This window comes from Anguilla rostrata, chromosome 14 (genome assembly GCF_018555375.3).
Source record: "Anguilla rostrata isolate EN2019 chromosome 14, ASM1855537v3, whole genome shotgun sequence".
NCBI lineage: Eukaryota > Metazoa > Chordata > Actinopteri > Anguilliformes > Anguillidae > Anguilla > Anguilla rostrata.
This window is the reverse complement of record NC_057946.1, coordinates 26,764,628-26,784,897: the sequence shown is the minus strand read 5'-3', so window position 1 is coordinate 26,784,897 and position 20,270 is coordinate 26,764,628. Positions and strand designations below refer to the sequence as shown.

The following is a 20,270-nucleotide window of genomic DNA, read 5'->3' as shown; positions in this document are numbered from 1 at the left end:
TCAGCACCTGTGTCTATATACCTCTTTCTTATAGTCCTGTGATTTGTGTGCATCTAAGTAAATGTTTTGTTTGTTCACAGGCAATTATGACCTGAGGCTGGTCGAGCTTGCATTTTACACGTCCATGGTTCCATTTTCCTTTAACTGCATTATTGTCCTTTCTCTGCTAAAAAGTGTTGGGTTCCTAGAATTTTATTTCTTGCCCACCACTTGGAGTACACAAGCATAATCATTTGACTTGGATTGTCTTATTGTAGTTCAAATTTTGGAATTATTATAAATTTGGAATTATTGTGTTTGGAATTATGGGATATGGAGTTTTTTTTCCTGCCATTTTGAGATTAACTTAAACTAAGTGTTTTAAAATATGTATATATAACATGGAACTAAAATGTACATTTTAAATTATTACTACATGTGTAAACAATACAGATCCTGAGATTCCTGAAGGGTAAATATTGGCAGGAGTATTCATTACACATCACAAAATCAGATGCTATTTACATCATTTGGCACATTCACACAATGGACATAGCCCATGTGCTTGTTGATTAAAATTTGAACGTCCCACAAAGTGGGCCTCATTCACGGAGCACGTGTACGATCACAGTTGATCGTAAACTTTGCGTAAGAATGTTTCCAGGAACATTTCGGCATTTTTTATTATCTGAAATTGTCCTTGGCTGTTTCCTCATGGTAATCACACGAACAGGACTGCACATTAAATTTACAGCCAGCATTCATCCTCTCATACCCCTGGGATACGACCAAAAACAAAGGTCTGGACATGTGTCATGAATAAGAACAAAAGTAATAATGATATTGGAGAAGAACTTTGAACAGTTTTGCGCATGAGGCCCAGTGAGTTTTCTCTGATCTGATCAGTTCCAGATAACTTTCGTAGAGGTGAAGGCTCCCTCAGTCAGGCCAAGGCTTATTGTCCCGGTCCCCCCCGGGACATTAATGTAAACTGACCTCTGCTTTTCACACCCCTGCCACTGGGTGAGGCTAACATTAGACACCTAAGCTGAGAGGGGGAAAAATAGAAGGACAAACATTACATCAAGTGACAAGTGCGACACTGTTTATTTATACACGGTCCCTTTCCAGTGGCAAATGTTGTTTTGTTATGTCACTCACGACTGGTTGCAATATGACAAAAACTTGGTTCGCTACCAAACCCCCCCCCCCTCGGTCCGTAATTGCCTTCTCACACCCGTCAATCCCTGCATCCACCGTCACCCCCCCCCTCCCCGTTTCGCAGTCTTGTCTAGTGTGGACTAAAGGCAAAAGGCTAAAGCCATGTCTGTCTACCTGATTAAGTATCTCCTCTTAGCTTGCGACCACCAACCTGTGATGGCAACCTTAGGACGCTGCAGACTCGCAAAGAATGAGCTCGTTAGGGTTAAAAGCCAAGTCCGTTAACTTATAGGGTGAGAAATGAAACAGTGATGACCCTTCAGATAGCTAGCTAGTTAAGGTAATTGATATGTGCCTCACTTCAAATAACTACAATCATCTCAGTCTGTTCATCTTCAGTCGATTGTGACCTTGATTGATGACACATTTCTGTATTCATCACAGTAAGAGATTTGCTACCATTGATTGCAGGAGGATGCGTAGGCCAGAATGCATAGCTTTGCATTCAAATGCGCAAACCCACCTTTTAAAAAGCTTTGCTCATTCTCCTCCACTGTGAACCATAGCATGTTTATGTGAGAGCGACAGACAACTCTGACTTATGCACAAGATCTGCAAATATAGCGAAATATGTCTGAAATCTTACTAGACCAACTCCCTCCTAAATCTGGAGGAGTATATTTCCTTCTTCCCCATGCTTACACAAAAGAAGTGACCTTTGCTATGGCTTTTAACTGATGATTTTGCTATGGTTTTTAACTGATGGTTTTGCTATGGTTTTTAACTGATGATTTTGCTATGGTTTTTAACTGATGGTTTTGCTATGGATTTTAACTGATGGTTTTGCTATGGTTTTTAACTGATGGTTTTGCTATGGTTTTTAACTGATGGTTTTGCTATGGTTTTCAACTGACGGTTTTGCTATGGCTTTTAACTGATGGTTTTGCTATGATTTTTAACTGATTGAAAACCTTCTGATGGCACCTGCCCATCATTGCCTGATCTCAAACAATATGCCACTAGGAAAAAAGACAGAACCTTAAGCATTACCATTGTTCTGTTTACTTAATCAGCTGTTGAGCTGTTCATGTGGCGATGCTGAAGATTCAGTGTGAGCAGAAGACAATTATCACAGGAATCCTAGATCATTTACTGTCTCAGTTATCCACACGGTACTTACAGTAGCAGAATGCTTTTCACTTCTTTGTGGGCTGTATTTCCAAAGGCTCTTTCTGTGATGTCACTTATACCGCACATACGCTTGCTGTTTATGCAACATATACCGTGTAGAAAATGTGATGCAAGTCGCATTGATGATTGCATAGCTTAAACAGAAATGGATTAAATGAATCGCGAATGACTGTGCAAGGCCAAGAGATAGCCCATTGTAGAGGTGGACATGCAGTGAGACAGAACACTATGTGCAACATTAGGAGAAATGTGATATGCAGCCTACCGTCCTGAAATGCGATATGCAACATTAAACACACGGCAGCATCAGCCGTGCTGAAATCCAGTTGCATTGGATATGAATGTAAACATGGTCTTTCACTTTTTTGCATCAATATTATAAGGATGTATATTTTATGTCCTTGTCATATTCATATGATACCGATGGATTCTGATACCACTAATCTTGTGTGTCGTTTACATTGACCGCAAATGGGGCTCGATGGGTTAAGAGGTAACCTTGAAACATAATTCATTACACAAATAATTTATGTGGCTTTGTGTTTTCAACAAAACACCTTTCTCAGAATTCACTGAGCTCTCTGAATTCAGAACCAGTTGTTCCTTTAAAAAGCGGAATCTCTTATTGTGAACACACTTCTTGAGCAACTGTTCATTTGGGTTTTTACTAATATAAATAAGATTACATCAAAGTTTACAAAGATGTTACAGCTTATGGATGTTGTAAGATTCTAAATATCCATAAGCTGCATTCCCTCATTATGTTCATATGTACTGATTTACATGTACTGTGGAAACTTGAATAGGATTCTCAGAGCCATTTCCGTCTCAGCTGCAAAGTCCCAGTACATCCGTCATCAATTTAAGAATCTGACATCTATCATTGTAAAGCTCCCAGTGCTATGTTTAGTCCAAAGCACAGATTAAACCTGACCTAAAATGGATTCACCTCTGCTCACCTCTAATGTAATTAAAGTTTTATAAGTGACCTCTCTGGCTAGAACACCACAATCAGGATACATACAGTGGGTTTGGTTATCTGCACTTTGGAATAAACATTAATCTCTTTTTTTTCCTCGACTTCATTGGTCTGGCAGCACTGGTCAAAAAGCCGAGATTCGTTCACTAAATCGTCCAGCTTATTTTCACTCTTCGCTGCACATCCTAATTGGTCCAAATGCAAAACTGCTGTTGTTAGAGACCCGGGCCTTGCAGCAATGGGTCTCACGCTTATTCCAGATGGCCACATCATTATAACAGAGCACCACAGAACTGCCTCAAAAGCACACTCCTGTGATACTACATGCAACTCTACGAGCTACATGTTGAGAGTGCACCCCCTCCCCCAAACCACCCCCCCTCTCTCCCCAACAGGCTTCCGTTTTGCAGCTGGCCAACTTCATTCCCTGGGCGATGTATTTGCAGTTGTGAAAGAAGGCTTCCTGTGCCCTGCAACACAACCTTTATGACTCAGTTGAGCAAAGACGCTCAGCGGAAATGTCTTCTGCTCCTCTCATAGTTGCTGCATTCTGGAGGAGTGCGGCAAGAGCTTTTTTTTAATAGCATCCCCTCAGTAGCCAACAGTAGCCTGGAACTAGGCCCTGCTCTGCGGTGAAGCAGTTGGTGAATCTACTTGGTTCCATTCGTTCAATTTGAGAATAGCACCTCTCATCGGATTCTTCTGCAGTTAAGCACACATATGCACTTATATTTTTTTCTTACGCATATTCTCATCATTTTGCATAAATAAATGGCTGGATATACTTAGATGTTATATACATCGCATTTAAATATTTCCACAAAATCAAAATGGTCATATCAGACAGTAACACTCAGTTTGACAAGCACTTCAGAGGACAGTTCGGTCAATAGTCTGCCCCTCAAATAACAGATACGCTTTGCATGCTGGGTAGAAAAGATCAAGCGAAACATCCCATGAAAGCCCTTCGGTTTTATGATCCGTCTCCATATACTCAAAACTCCTGCTATGGAACTTTTATTCAACTAACTGTAGTGTCACGTTTAGCTAAATGCTGTGCAGAACAAGACACGTTTGCATTTTTTTAAAAATAAAAAGGATTAATCCAATCCTCAACTGGCTGAACCAAAGTACTTAGCGGATTACTCACGCATCGTTTTTATATGAATTACATTCCTTTTCAACAAGTAATCCAACTGCGGAGCCAATGTACATAATGGATTGTTCATACAGTTGTTTCTTTAAAATGAATCATTTTACAAGAGTATCTCATTTCCCCATTTTGCTCGACAGTTGTGTTCAGCTATGGCTCTCTATGCCAAGTCTCAGCTCAGTACAGCACATCAGATGAATTCTTAATGGGAGGCATGATGTTCATGGCAGAGAGTAGAGGTGGCACAGTTGAAACTTTGAAATGTTTTCAGGATGTGTGAAGTATGAAAAGTTGACACCCTTCGACCAATGTGCATGTACGTATCGACATCATGGGCAGGCTGGGCAGTTTCGTCTGCAAAGCATGCACAATGTGTTTACTGTCATTTTCCAAAAATAAACAGCAAATGCTTTGCCGAATATTTTAAAAAGTACATTTCACCCTTTCGCCACAAAGGCAATTAAACTCCAAAGTTCACATTCATGACAACATCTGGAGGAACAAAATCAGTTCATAGTCCTAACGAAACATTCTTCCGGGTTCTGTTATTAGAGTAAGTAAAATGTTTACACAGAGCATACATTTAGTATGGTTTTAAGTTCAGAAAAAATCTTTTGAGCACCTCACTAGGCCGCATAATTGTATTGTACACAATACACAGACATTTATATTTAGAAAATAACTTAATATTATAAATGAGAAACTGAAATTGTATATTCCTTATTTTATAGGTACACATAAATGCAAACACGCATGGTCATAAACCTCCAAGAGATTCCTACAAATCCAATGTTGTTATTGTTCTAGGATTGACTTCACCATCAGTCATAAAAATGGAAATGATTCGGTAGTCAGTGTCTCCTCCTGTCATTAGGTATGAGAACATGTGAAAATATCAGACAATTTATAATAGCATAAATATGAAAATATTAACTACATGCTGCATATATGTACTGCAGACTTGCATAATTTTCAGGTCACACTTAGTTTCACATTCTGATATTTCACATATTGGAAAATATATAAATGAAAGAAAATAATAAATGTTACAAAAGTCTTACAACTATCATTACTAATCTACTAACAATTCAGTTATGTCTCCGTTTAAGGCAAACTGGATTCATTTTTGCTAAATAGTTTAATCAATGCACTTCTATAGAGACATTCTGTCATGCAAGCAGTGCGCAAATGCATTATAAATGCGCAGCACATTTACTGCGCATTTATAACGTACAGACATACGCAGTACTTACATGCTACGCTATATATGAGGGTTCATAAATTAAACATGTTGCTATTAAGAGGAAGGTCATAACTTCCTATTCTCTTTCAAAATATAATTTCTACATTTTTTGCAAATTATACTTGAAAGTATGTGTTTACCTCCTGAGCTGTAAAACACTAAACAGTGTTCTGTTCAGTTATGAATGTGAGCCTGTATTTTGTGGGCTTCGCAGTCTAGTGAAGAGCAGCTAAATGTCTTTTTCAGCACACAAGCAGTTAAAATTAAGAAAAGTTGAAGGCAACCAGAGATAATTTGTTCAAGTTACTCGAGCATGACATCATAACAAAGCATTAGAACCAACCTTTTTGTAGTCCTACAATGAAGCTGAAATGTGCCAGGAAGAGGATCTTCAGAAGTGGAATGTGTTCTGTGAGCTTCATGCTTATTCCAAGAAAGGCGTACATTAAGCAAGCCTCAGAATTCCAACCGTCTGATGCATTTCAAAATCCGATTTCGTTACGTTTCCCCCGATTCCACTAGCTTTGAAGCAGGCCCGTCCATGCTATCTGGCGGTGTGATTTTTTTTTTTTTTTCAGTTCTGGCGGACGAGATGGACAGCAGCAGCTGGTATGAATCAGTTTGAGACAAGAGGTGTCCCTTGCAACCAGGGCCTAGTACCACTGACAGGAATCTCAAAAATACGACGGACTCCATATGGAACAAAACACGAAACATTTCATCGAGATGTATGTCATATGTACTTGATTCATATGACTTAAGGAAGTATTTCCGTGGCTCACAAAAAGCTTCCCCTCTAATGTCTGATGAGGAAAAAGTCTTTAATTGAAATTTATTCTACAGCCATGAATTAAACAAATACACATTTTTCAGCCACCATTTGTCAATAATGTTAATTTAAAATAACATTTTAGAATATCTTCCCAATTACAGTTGGGCTAGTTAAACAGTCAACTACCTTAATTTCAAAGTTTGTGTTTGCATTGCAAAATATTATACCTGCGTCTAATTTTGAGCTAAAGTTAAAGACAAATGTTGATTGAATCCTGTAAAATATAATGATTTCCCCACCGAGGCAAGGCTGGCGTAGGCTATGCTAAATGACACTAACATGTGCTTAATTGTGACTCGACAAAAGAGGTTTTCTTTTGTTTCTGCATACAGTGCTCCCTTTTTATAAGATACGGAAGAATTCCCGTCTTCTCCAAAAACAATGAAGCATCAGAGAAGGAGATAATAGAATGCATTTTGACATGTAGTGTGGTATGGTCGGGCTTTTGTGTTCTGATATCACGGAGGTGAAAGCCGCACTTTCTCAGTATTCAGAATAAGCTCGCGCTTGTCTTCTAGTGTGGGCCTGGCACGAATACAGTATGCCAGCAGCCTTTGTGTAACAGTCTTCCACCTGTTGCCCAACTGAACCGGTTTATTTTAAGCGGGGCATGACATTTCCCAAAGTGTTTGATTGCCACTCAGCCAGAAAGCTTTGGCCATGTGCTGTAGGGTTAATGTGAATGCATTGTAGAGTGGGGACAGGGTGAGTTCGAGGTGAGGCTAGGCTAAAAGAACGACACATATGTGAAATACACTCCGAGATAATATGCTTTATTGTGGCAATAAACCGCCGTCGACATTGTTCTACTGAAAGATCTCTGGCCACAGTCTCCATCAGTCTGTGTCAGAATGGAAAATATAATTAATCAACCACAACTCACATATGCACACAGAGACCACAGTAAACGAACACTACTAATATTTACTAACACTTGCTAATTTCATTCACATATAGCCTACAGGCATGTGTATGTTAGTTGGGATTTACTAACACAAATAGTCTACAGTCAAATACACATGCTTTTTTTTTTTTTTACTGTGATATGAAATTTAATGTTTTAATATCTAGGAGTTACTAGAGGCTACAGAAACTCAAAACCAAAAAAAAAAAAAAAAGGCTGTTGGTTACAAAACATAGTCTGTTTGTACAGCAAACACAATAGGCTATGCCTGGTCTCAATTTAGTTATATCACATTGGCAAGATCACTCTCCTTAATTAATCAAACAGAACATCACGCCCATTGAGAAGTGAATCTTTCAAATTAACTAATTTAATAAAAATCATTCATGAAATGCGGGACATAAACTCAGATTGAGCTGAAGTATGAATGAATGCCCTTTCACTGCACAATATTTCTTCATACAATATGCTCAACAAAACCTAATTTTAATGTATTATTACCTCAAATTGTAAATGGTCATGTCATAAAAAGTGTGTATAATGATGAGTGATCCAATTAATTAAGACCAATTAAGCTTTTTTAATTAAAAAAAATAAAAAATCTTGTCTGGAATATTCTTTGTCTGGGACTCCACTCTCATATTTGCATTTTTATGTCTCTGCTGAATGTGAAATGCTATTTATACCACTTCACTGCCCTCTGGCACAAACTCTAAGAATTACAGGCATAATTCATAAGCAAATCCTATATTTCAAGCCTTCTTCCATTTTATGATTCTTTGTATGTGTCATGCCGCATAATTCCAATATGCATTATAAAGTAATTTTATAACAAATGCAGATTTTTCTTTTTTTATTAAAGTATACAATTCATTTCTGAGGGGATTATTTTCTTGTTTAAATCACATACCAAAAAATTATGGTCACAAGGCGTGTTAAGGCGAAATTCCGAAACTTTAATTTTGCTGAAATCATACTGTAAAAAAATACTGGTTTATCTATATTGAAAGGTTTTGTGTACAAGTTGCATGCATAATAGTTAATGTTACATCTTTCCTGATTTATTTTATTTTAGTAAGGAATCTGGTTGTCACCCTGTATCGAGAAACGAAATGCGAGAAATCCGTGCAATATTGCTGGTACTATCCATGCTCGCGCCCTCCCAAGAGAACAGTTTAACAGTTTGGCCTGTAGTCTTCACATTAGATGCACACTGAAGGCAGAATTAAAATAAGTATAACTGGAAAGAACATGTGACAATAAATCAGTGCTACATACTATACCAACTGCATACCAAACTAATAACACTAGGGGTGCAAAATAGATACACACTGTTCTGTTCGAATGTGGGAACAAAAGGATTCTAGCACATTGAAGGCGTTTGCAACCTCCAAATGTCCCAGAATGGCAGATTTTTTTCCTGTGTGAGTTCGTATGGGATCTCCAAAGAATCCAGTAGTTTAGGCAGCAGTTACTGGGCTTTCTAACCCTAAACGTTTGCCTTCAAAGCTCTGTCCAACCATCAAACAACCCTGTGTGATTTAGCCCAGGCTTTCATTGCCAGGAAATAAGCTGATTTCAGATTTCAATTTAAATGAGCGGCTGTGTGTCACGTGCACTTGCGTTGCACTGCCTCAATTTACTCACATCGTTTTTTTTTTTTTTAAGGACGACATTTAAGAGCCTGAGAATGAAACCGTAATTGCGGCTCCTCCCGTTTTCCATGGTGACCATATTAGCTATGGTTTTAGTGCATTAAATTGATGTGTGACTCAAAAAAAAAAAAACTTCTTGTCCTTTGTTTGACCATTTACAAATTATATTACAGGAATTAGTTTAAAATAATAATAATAATAATAATAATAAATAATTCATGTTCACATTCTAATCCCATGCTAAAAGAGGCTGTATTGCTCCTAACCCACAGCTTCTTCAGTTCTCCTTTCCAAAACAATGTGATGTGATGTCCCACAATCTTAACCAATCAGAGATGAGAATTATTCAAAAAGTAAATAACATTTACAATATACTACAAAATAGTATATACTTACACTGCAAAGCAGTATATAATATGCATTGAAAAAATATTTCCTATCGCAGAAAAGGCTTCTTCAGAAACAATGATGACATGACCAATAATGTAATTTTTACTATTGATCAACACCTTTTATCCATTATTCTGTTGATTGACAAATGATGACTTGCACATGTTTTGGATTGAAAATCATTTCCGTAATCAGTATGTTATCATTGCAGTGTGTGCATTTGGTCCAAGTGGTATTAACAAGGTACCTATAATGATAATTGAGTAATTACATTCAGTCAAGTCACCTCTATTAACTATAGAAATTCATGTGTGGACTGAGGTTTCTTTTGACCAAATATAATTATCTAATTATCAGTTCCATGTGCTATTCTAAGGCCAATAGAGAGGAAAATAATTTTGGCAATCACAACATGGACACTAATCCTTGAGTTAAGACTCAAATCATGAAGTTCTGAATACAACATTTAATGCAAACAGTATATTTAGAAGAACATTTAGCAGGCATACTTATATTTTAAAAAGGCATGTCTTATTTATATGCATGGGCAATGCGTTGTAATCATTACAATCCATGGTGTTTCTGCAATTACAAAAAAAAAAGTATATTCCACATCAAATAATGAACCTTTTCCGTTCTATGGCTTCACAGTGCCGACCACAAAATTAGTGCATACACCTTTCAATCTCTCAAAGTTCCACTCGGGAGCATGTGCACGATGGCAGGGAATTTATTTATTTATTTTTTTAATTGGGACTAATGGACTTGTTGGGGATCAGCTGATATGGAACACCAATTACAGGCTGAGATCTTCCTACAATTAATTCGAAGCAAATACCAAATTAGTTTGGTACTTTGGAAACTCATGTTAATGCACTGCAGAATAAAACAAACTGAAGGCAGACTGCAATCGACCCAGAGAGCTGATCCTGAGCATTTATTTTTCAATCAGCAGTGTTACGTGCTTTTGAAAATTAATTAATGACTAGTGATAGATGTGAATGAATTACAAGTAATCAGCAGAGCAAAAGAGACTGAATCACCTCACGGCTAGAGAAGGATCAGTGAAATGAGGAAATGGGAGGGGATTGGAACAATCAATTACGTTCAGCTGGCTATAAAATGGGCTAAAGGAGCTAATGTAGCTATTGTGGGATTCTGATTCAACATGAGGGGAGAAAGGCTGTTTAGTGGGTTGGTGGTGTTTGGTTTGTTGGGGTATTTATGTAATGCTCAAGGGGGATATCAGTCTTCCAACAGTAATGCAGGAGGTTTTGCAACAACCCCACAGATTAACAGGAAGCCAGTGGGCTCACAAGCACCTGTCACAGCCCGCCCAACGTTTGGAAGACCATGGTTCACCCAGGGTCCTGCGACCCGCCCAACCATTGGACGGCCAGGCTTCACCCAGGGTCCTGCGACCCGCCCAACCATTGGAGGGCCAGGCTTCACCCAGGGTCCTGCGACCCGCCCAACCATTGGACGGCCAGGCTTCACCCAGGCTCCTGTGACGCCCCGCCCGACCCTTGGGGGACCCAAAGGGTCTACAATTCCAGTGGAACCTCCTACACCTAAGCCAGATGCTGTGAAGGCTCACTGTGGGGAAAGCTCTGTTCAGTTGGAAGTGGATATGGACCTGCTTGGCATCGGCCACCTTATCCAGCCCACTGACATCACCCTAGGAGGCTGTGGACCTGTTGACCTGGATGGGTCTACCCAAGTGCTTCTATTTGAGACTGAGCTGCACAGCTGTGGCAGTGTGCTTGCAGTATGTAGCATGTTTGATTGTGGACTGTGCAGCTATATGGTCAATGCATTGTAACTAATGGTTTTTTCATTTCCTCAGATGACTGCTGACTCCCTAGTGTACACCTTCACCCTGAATTACCAACCTAGTGCACTTGGTGCCACTCCCATCATTAGGACATCAAGTGCTGTGGTGGGCATTCAGTGCCACTACATGAGGTAAGGCATCCTTTTCTGTTGCTTGTGTACACCTTTCTGGTTTGTATTTGTTTACAGCTTTAACTGCAAAATGGGTATTCTGAATGGCTGTAGTCCCTGCAACGCATTGCTTTGTCTGCAACCAAAGCTACTGGTTCCTGAACCTGGCTTTGTACCCCTGAACTTGCCTGGTTTTTGCTTCATTCCCAATGCAGGCTGCATAATGTGAGCAGTAATGCCCTGAAACCAACCTGGATCCCCTACCACTCCACCCTGTCTGCTGAGGACATCCTTGTATTCTCCCTGAGGCTCATGGCTGGTAAGCTAAGCTGCCTTTATTGTGGAGATTGTTGCCTGTAATTGTGCATGTTACTACTTCTCCCCCCCCCCCCTTTACCCCTTGTAGATAACTGGCAGACGGAGAGGACATCCACTGTGTTCTTCCTGGGTGACCTCATCAACATTGAGGCTTCAGTGGTCCAGGCCAACCATGTGCCCCTCCGCGTGTTTGTGGATACCTGTGTAGCTACTTTGGACCCTGACATGAACGCTGTCCCCAGATATGCTTTCATTGAGAACAAGGGGTGAGTGCTGTGCTTTGCTGTGCCTTTTGTAGCCTGTCTCACTGGTGTGCTGATCTACAGCATTCTCCTTCCAGGTGTCTAATGGATTCCAAGCTGACCAACTCCCGCTCACAGTTCCTGTCAAGGGTACAGGATGACAAGCTGCAGTTTCAGCTGGATGCTTTCCGGTTTGCCCAGGAGACCAGGAGTGCTGTGAGTAAATTGCTTTAGACTTTGAGGACATGCCTTCTGAAGGGGGCATCTAGTTCTAGTACTAATGGCAACATTTCCCTCCAGATCTATATATTCTGCCATCTGAAAGCCACTGCTGCCTTGCCAGATTCAGAAGGGAAGGCCTGCTCATTTCCTCTTGGAAAGGAGCGGTAGGTCAACGTGGTTGTGGAGATTGCTGGGGAACTTGAGCTCTTGGCGTCTGGGTAACCAGTTTCTCTTTCAGGTGGGTTAGTGCATCTGGGAATGACCAGGCGTGTAGTTGCTGCGACACCAGCTGTGCTGGGAGGAAGGGCAGGAGTGTGGATTCAGGTTTGACTTCTATAATGGCTTCCATTTTCTGTCCTGCTTCCCTTCTGATGGTGCATAATCACGTTCTGTTCCTCAGGTGCACAATATGAGGGTGGTGCAGTCCTGGGGCCCATTGTTATCCAGGAGGCTTCCAAAGATGTGCCCGAGTCCCCTCGCACTCTGACAGCTGATCACAGAGCAGGAGGTAACCATCTTGTACCACATCCGGTTCTCTTCTGTCCAGTTATGGAACTGCTTAATGTCAAGGCTCATGGACCAACCTCTCTGCCTCCTAGGTTCCTCTAAGGCTGTGATCATGGCAGCAGTGATGGCTGCAGTGGGACTGGCTTGCATGATTGTGCTGGCGACTGTCCTGGTGTGGAGACGCTACAAACATGTGTTGTAAATGGGTGCAGGTTTATAAATAAAACGGTGGAAGAAAATCGATCCTTGTCCTGGTTTGTGGCCTTGTCTTTATGTATGCCATTTTGGTATTGTATCAAGAATTATGAAGTGTAGTCGTCCAGTAAACGATCAATTCTGAGGAATTGGTAAAATGTTCCAGGGAGTTCTCTGCTCAATATTCCAGTGACTCGGTATGAGAATATGGTAAATGTTTGGAGTAACTTCTCCAAGTCCAGTTGGTGACAGCCTTGTCATGTTGCATGAAGTGCCTTTTGTTGGTCATCCATTTGTAGGCAACTAAAGGATGGCATGGTTTTGTTCAATGGCCCCATTACGACAAACTCAGACCAATACTCTAGCATCCTGCCGCCTAGCCTACGCTGTTCCCCAGAAACCGATCTGTGCACTTCCTCCAGTGTCCCCCAGTATTGGAGACAAGCACAGCAAACTCGGAACTGTTCGCAAAGCGGCTTTTAAACTAGTCTCAACACTCTTCCTCCGCTTCCAGGTATGAGGATGAGTGGAGGTGGGTGAAAAGTGATGTGACTCACCCCTGGTGAGCTCTTATTCTAGTGGAAGGTGGCCAAATCATCAGCATTCCATCAATGAAACCAGATGTGGCCCATCAGGTGTGTGTGACTGACTCGGTGGACAATAGCCCAGTGGACTGATCAATTGGTTTTGGGACACTAGCATGGGATCTGTCCAGGTTTTAATTTGGATGAGGACCCAAAATGTTGCTTGCTTCAGCCAGCAGTGTTCTCAAATTCTCACTCTTGCTCATCTTAAGTGCTTGACGCACAACCTATAGGATGTTTATGTACCAACTCTGACTGGACACCAGCAACATTGGTTTTAAAAATGAGCTAACAACATCTTCAGTACGAGCCATGACATTGACTGTTCAAATCCGACCGCTGACCTTTGTCCATGTTTCTCCCTCTCCCCCTCTTAATTCTTCCGGTCTCTCCACACTCCTATCAAAGGGAATAACAAAAATAAACATTTTTAAAACTGATCTCTGAAATCAAGTTGTTATAAACCCTGTTTTTCAAATTTGCATAACTGGTAAAATTAAAATAGTTTGAAGACTGGAGGCAAAGAACCTTATAATAAAGCAAGGTCGGTCTTAATTAAGACCTATGCAATGACTTCTGCACCTTATTCATTGCAAGCTTTGTGTTTTATGGAATTTATATTCAATTGAAATTAAGCATCAGATGAATCATTTTTATGCAAAACCTATTTTAATGTTTAATCCAATTGAATTTTATATAATGATTTGAAAAATGTATATTTAATTGACTTAATTTATTCAAAATTTTGCTATATTTTTAAAAATATAAAAAGACGAATCACTGGACTAATGAAAGCACAATAGGTAAAACAAGCTTTACTACCATGCTTTTTTTTCATCTATGCACACAATATGAACAGCTTAGAACGCTCCTGAAACTTGTTCCAAGCCTACAAATCAAACTGACACAAAACCTTTATAAATTTAAAATTATTTGTGTAATGGCATTTACGAACGATTTACAATGAAAATTCATTCAGCTTACATTTGATAAATGAGGTTTTTGTGATACTTGGGCCAACTTGAAAACCATGTCCAATTTTGCTGTATATTTTGTATATAGATACACACGAACAGTCTTTGGTTGCCATCCATGTTCTTATCAAGAAATGTAAATAAAATGTCAGGTGACATAAAGGTTAAGGCTAATTAATAAACTGAAGCCAGCAATTGGCATGAAAACCAGAAACAAATATGCCTATTATTTCCCACCTCTGCACGAGTAGGATACTTGCTGGGTATCAGTTAAAACGCAACTTCAATTGCTGACTGCAATCAAGACCTGCCTAAACTCAATACACAGATAATCTCATGTTAGTACAACATTTTGAAAATGTTGACCCATAAAGATGATTGTGTGTATTTATTTTGGAATGCGCAGCGTTATGTGCTTTTGAAAATGAATTAATGACTAGTGACAGACGTGAACAAATTACAAGTTACCAGTGGTGTACATTGAAAGAGGCAGAACCACCTCAAGGCTGGAGAAAAATTAGGGAAACGAGGAAAGGGGAGGGGATTGGAATGATCAATTACATTCAGCTGGCTATAAAATGGGCTTAAGGAGGACATTTGGATGTTGCTGTAGTTGCTGATTCACCATGAGGGGAGAAAGGTTGTTTATCGGGTTGATAGTTTTTGGTGTATTTGAATATTTGTGTGATGCTCAATGGGGATATCAGTCTTCCAATAGTAATGCAGGAGATTTTGTAACAACCCCACAGCTTAACAGGAAGCCAGTGGGCTCACAAGCACCTGTCACAGCCCGCCCAACATTTGGAAGACCATGGTTCACCCAGGGTCCTGTGACCCGCCCAACCATTGGACGGCCAGGCTTTACCCAGGGTCCTGCGACCCGCCCAACCATTGGAGGGCCAGGCTTCACCCAGGGTCCTGCGACCCGCCCAACCATTGGACGGCCAGGCTTCACCCAGGGTCCTGCGACCCGCCCAACCATTGGACGGCCAGGCTTCACCCAGGGTCCTGCGACCCGCCCAACCATTGGAGGGCCAGGCTTCACCCAGGGTCCTGCGACCCGCCCAACCATTGGACGGCCAGGCTTCACCCAGGCTCCTGTGACGCCCCGCCCGACCCTTGGGGGACCCAAAGGGTCTACAATTCCAGTGGAACCTCCTACACCTAAGCCAGATGCTGTGAAGGCTCACTGTGGGGAAAGCTCTGTTCAGTTGGAAGTGGATATGGACCTGCTTGGCATCGGCCACCTTATCCAGCCCACTGACATCACCCTAGGAGGCTGTGGACCTGTTGACCTGGATGGGTCTACCCAAGTGCTTCTATTTGAGACTGAGCTGCACAGCTGTGGCAGTGTGCTTGCAGTATGTAGCATGTTTGATTGTGGACTGTGCAGCTATATGGTCAATGCATTGTAACTAATGGTTTTTTCATTTCCTCAGATGACTGCTGACTCCCTAGTGTACACCTTCACCCTGAATTACCAACCTAGTGCACTTGGTGCCACTCCCATCATTAGGACATCAAGTGCTGTGGTGGGCATTCAGTGCCACTACATGAGGTAAGGCATCCTTTTCTGTTGCTTGTGTACACCTTTCTGGTTTGTATTTGTTTACAGCTTTAACTGCAAAATGGGTATTCTGAATGGCTGTAGTCCCTGCAACGCATTGCTTTGTCTGCAACCAAAGCTACTGGTTCCTGAACCTGGCTTTGTACCCCTGAACTTGCCTGGTTTTTGCTTCATCCCCAATGCAGGCTGCATAATGTGAGCAGTAATGCCCTGAAACCAACCTGGATCCCCTACCACTCCACCCTGTCTGCTGAGGACATCCTTGTATTCTCCCTGAGGCTCATGGCTGGTAAGCTAAGCTGCCTTTATTGTGGAGATTGTTGCCTGTAATTGTGCATGTTACTACTTCTCCCCCCACCCCCCCTTTACCCCTTGTAGATAACTGGCAGACGGAGAGGACATCCACTGTGTTCTTCCTGGGTGACCTCATCAACATTGAGGCTTCAGTGGTCCAGGCCAACCATGTGCCCCTCCGCGTGTTTGTGGATACCTGTGTAGCTACTTTGGACCCTGACATGAACGCTGTCCCCAGATATGCTTTCATTGAGAACAAGGGGTGAGTGCTGTGCTTTGCTGTGCCTTTTGTAGCCTGTCTCACTGGTGTGCTGATCTACAGCATTCTCCTTCCAGGTGTCTAATGGATTCCAAGCTGACCAACTCCGCTCACAGTTCCTGTCAAGGGTACAGGATGACAAGCTGCAGTTTCAGCTGGATGCTTTCCGGTTTGCCCAGGAGACCAGGAGTGCTGTGAGTAAATTGCTTTAGACTTTGAGGACATGCCTTCTGAAGGGGGCATCTAGTTCTAGTACTAATGGCAACATTTCCCTCCAGATCTATATATTCTGCCATCTGAAAGCCACTGCTGCCTTGCCAGATTCAGAAGGGAAGGCCTGCTCATTTCCTCTTGGAAAGGAGCGGTAGGTCAACGTGGTTGTGGAGATTGCTGGGGAACTTGAGCTCTTGGCGTCTGGGTAACCAGTTTCTCTTTCAGGTGGGTTAGTGCATCTGGGAATGACCAGGCGTGTAGTTGCTGCGACACCAGCTGTGCTGGGAGGAAGGGCAGGAGTGTGGATTCAGGTTTGACTTCTATAATGGCTTCCATTTTCTGTCCTGCTTCCCTTCTGATGGTGCATAATCACGTTCTGTTCCTCAGGTGCACAATATGAGGGTGGTGCAGTCCTGGGGCCCATTGTTATCCAGGAGGCTTCCAAAGATGTGCCCGAGTCCCTCGCACTCTGACAGCTGATCACAGAGCAGGAGGTAACCATCTTGTACCACATCCGGTTCTCTTCTGTCCAGTTATGGAACTGCTTAATGTCAAGGCTCATGGACCAACCTCTCTGCCTCCTAGGTTCCTCTAAGGCTGTGATCATGGCAGCAGTGATGGCTGCAGTGGGACTGGCTTGCATGATTGTGCTGGCGACTGTCCTGGTGTGGAGACGCTACAAACATGTGTTGTAAATGGGTGCAGGTTTATAAATAAAACGGTGGAAGAAAATCGATCCTTGTCCTGGTTTGTGGCCTTGTCTTTATGTATGCCATTTTGGTATTGTATCAAGAATTATGAAGTGTAGTCGTCCAGTAAACGATCAATTCTGAGGAATTGGTAAAATGTTCCAGGGAGTTCTCTGCTCAATATTCCAGTGACTCGGTATGAGAATATGGTAAATGTTTGGAGTAACTTCTCCAAGTCCAGTTGGTGACAGCCTTGTCATGTTGCATGAAGTGCCTTTTGTTGGTCATCCATTTGTAGGCAACTAAAGGATGGCATGGTTTTGTTCAATGGCCCCATTACGACAAACTCAGACCAATACTCTAGCATCCTGCCGCCTAGCCTACGCTGTTCCCCAGAAACCGATCTGTGCACTTCCTCCAGTGTCCCCCAGTATTGGAGACAAGCACAGCAAACTCGGAACTGTTCGCAAAGCGGCTTTTAAACTAGTCTCAACACTCTTCCTCCGCTTCCAGGTATGAGGATGAGTGGAGGTGGGTGAAAAGTGATGTGACTCACCCCTGGTGAGCTCTTATTCTAGTGGAAGGTGGCCAAATCATCAGCATTCCATCAATGAAACCAGATGTGGCCCATCAGGTGTGTGTGACTGACTCGGTGGACAATAGCCCAGTGGACTGATCAATTGGTTTTGGGACACTAGCATGGGATCTGTCCAGGTTTTAATTTGGATGAGGACCCAAAATGTTGCTTGCTTCAGCCAGCAGTGTTCTCAAATTCTCACTCTTGCTCATCTTAAGTGCTTGACGCACAACCTATAGGATGTTTATGTACCAACTCTGACTGGACACCAGCAACATTGGTTTTAAAAATGAGCTAACAACATCTTCAGTACGAGCCATGACATTGACTGTTCAAATCCGACCGCTGACCTTTGTCCATGTTTCTCCCTCTCCCCCTCTTAATTCTTCCGGTCTCTCCACACTCCTATCAAAGGGAATAACAAAAATAAACATTTTTAAAACTGATCTCTGAAATCAAGTTGTTATAAACCCTGTTTTTCAAATTTGCATAACTGGTAAAATTAAAATAGTTTGAAGACTGGAGGCAAAGAACCTTATAATAAAGCAAGGTCGGTCTTAATTAAGACCTATGCAATGACTTCTGCACCTTATTCATTGCAAGCTTTGTGTTTTATGGAATTTATATTCAATTGAAATTAAGCATCAGATGAATCATTTTTATGCAAAACCTATTGTTTAATCTAATTATGAATTATAATGATTTGAAAAATGTATATTTAATTGACTTAATTCAAAATTTTGCTATTTTTAAAAATATAAAAGGACAAATGACTGGACTAATGAAAGCACAATATGTAAAACAAGCTTTACTACTATGCTTTTTTTAAAATCTATGCACACAATATGAACAGCTTGTAACGCTCCTGGAACGTTCCAAGCCTACAAATCAAACTGACATAAATAATTTTAAATTTATAAAAGTTTTCATGTGTAATAGCATTTATGAACAATTTACAATGAAAATTCATTCAGCTTACATTTGATAAATTAGGTTTTTGTGATACTTGGGCCAACTTTTGAAAACCATGTACAATTTTGCTTCTGTATTCGGTCAACTGCAAATGCTTTTTCCTTCTGTTGGATACATCTTGGGGTAACACTAAAGAATACATCTAGTTTCATCCAGTGTCAGAAGTACATGTAATCATGACAGAATAAATAAAATAGAAAATATTAGAATTTCTTTTTTTTCCCCCACAATTTATGCATCCTGGGCACTTACTGAGTGAGGACCAGGGGATTTGGTCATATTGATACAGAGATGCTCTTTATTTCACACTCTGAACCATGTCTGTACTGTATATATTTTTGGAGGGGTTTATCTTAAACAGTGGATTTCCACAAAGGCCCTTTTCTAAAGGAGTTAATCCCACTGTTTACCAAGTTTTATAAGACGTATTCACATTTTAGGCATTCGTCTGCAACTGCCTCATACTTTTACCCAGAGCAGTCAACTCACATAAATACTTTATTGCATTGAAAACAAATACACGGTATAAGGTGTCTGTGTCCACACCTTTGTTAAATTCAAACCAGTTCCTTTAAATTGGAATTTTAAACTATATTGATTGATGCACAAGCAGGGATAATATTTTCATTTTCCCCATTAAACTTACAGTGATAAATGCAGTTGTTGCACACATAAAACTTTCCTAATTTGAGGACAACATTATCATTTAAGAAACTGAAACAATGAAATTACTGACAATTCAACTTACCATTGCTCAACAGCTTTCATTCATTCTGTTTATGAACATGGACTTGCATGTATTTTGGATTGCAAATCATTTCCATTTCTCTAGTCAGCATGTCATCACAGTGCATGTGTTGGGTCCACGTGATATTAGAATAAAATAGATTTTTTCTATTCTAAGGTCTGCAGAATTAATAGCAATTAATGTAAGGACAAAGGTGCCTATTGACAAAAAGTTTATTTATCTAATTAGTTTAATATGTTAATATGCTTAGGACTGAACTACAACATTTTGGAATTCAGACAAGTATTCAATTTGTAATACTTTATTTTGAAGAAACTTTATCAATCATAGTTGCTTTTTCGTGGTTGTAAGCACTGCCTTCTTTATATGGGTCCTTTGTTGTATCCTGTTGGCCTATAATCACAGATGTATAAGGAATTTATTTTTTAAATAGACTGAACTTTGGGACGAGCTCACGAGTGCGCAATTCTGGTCCTCG

General features: G+C 40.9%; 2 protein-coding genes, 1 long non-coding RNA gene and 1 pseudogene across 4 annotated transcripts in view; 2 read left to right on the top strand and 2 right to left on the bottom strand.

Annotated features, from left to right (window-relative positions):
* Nucleotides 1–6,400, bottom strand: part of musk (muscle, skeletal, receptor tyrosine kinase) — a 28,744-nt gene extending 22,344 nt beyond the window's left edge. Inside the window, exon 1 of the mRNA XM_064307509.1 lies at nt 6,050–6,400. Within this exon, the coding sequence (XP_064163579.1) occupies nt 6,050–6,152 (103 nt within the window). The 5' untranslated portion in view covers nt 6,153–6,400. The remainder of the gene's footprint in view (nt 1–6,049) is intronic.
* A 2,087-nt stretch (nt 6,401–8,487) lies between these two features.
* Nucleotides 8,488–9,571, bottom strand: LOC135240103 (uncharacterized). Its single transcript, XR_010325594.1, has 2 exons — nt 9,494–9,571; nt 8,488–8,655 (listed from the first exon to the last, which is right to left on the bottom strand). It is a non-coding gene; the product is annotated as an uncharacterized LOC135240103 (long non-coding RNA).
* A 1,060-nt stretch (nt 9,572–10,631) lies between these two features.
* On the top strand, nt 10,632–12,961 carry LOC135239543 (zona pellucida sperm-binding protein 3-like). 2 transcript variants are annotated; one of them, XM_064308257.1, is made up of 9 exons: nt 10,632–11,255; nt 11,334–11,452; nt 11,647–11,750; nt 11,838–12,015; nt 12,090–12,207; nt 12,292–12,377; nt 12,452–12,537; nt 12,614–12,703; nt 12,798–12,961. In XM_064308257.1, exons 1-9 carry the CDS (start codon nt 10,656–10,658, stop codon nt 12,920–12,922), a joined length of 1,506 nt encoding a protein of 501 aa, XP_064164327.1. In that variant the 5' UTR covers nt 10,632–10,655; the 3' UTR covers nt 12,923–12,961. The 2 variants fall into 2 exon arrangements, with proteins under 2 accessions (XP_064164327.1, XP_064164326.1); XM_064308256.1 differs by having other exon boundaries at nt 12,614–12,721; nt 12,813–12,961.
* Nucleotides 12,962–15,071: 2,110 nt separating this feature from the next.
* Nucleotides 15,072–17,538, top strand: LOC135239336 (zona pellucida sperm-binding protein 3-like; annotated as a pseudogene).
* The last annotated feature ends 2,732 nt before the right edge of the window (nt 17,539–20,270 follow it).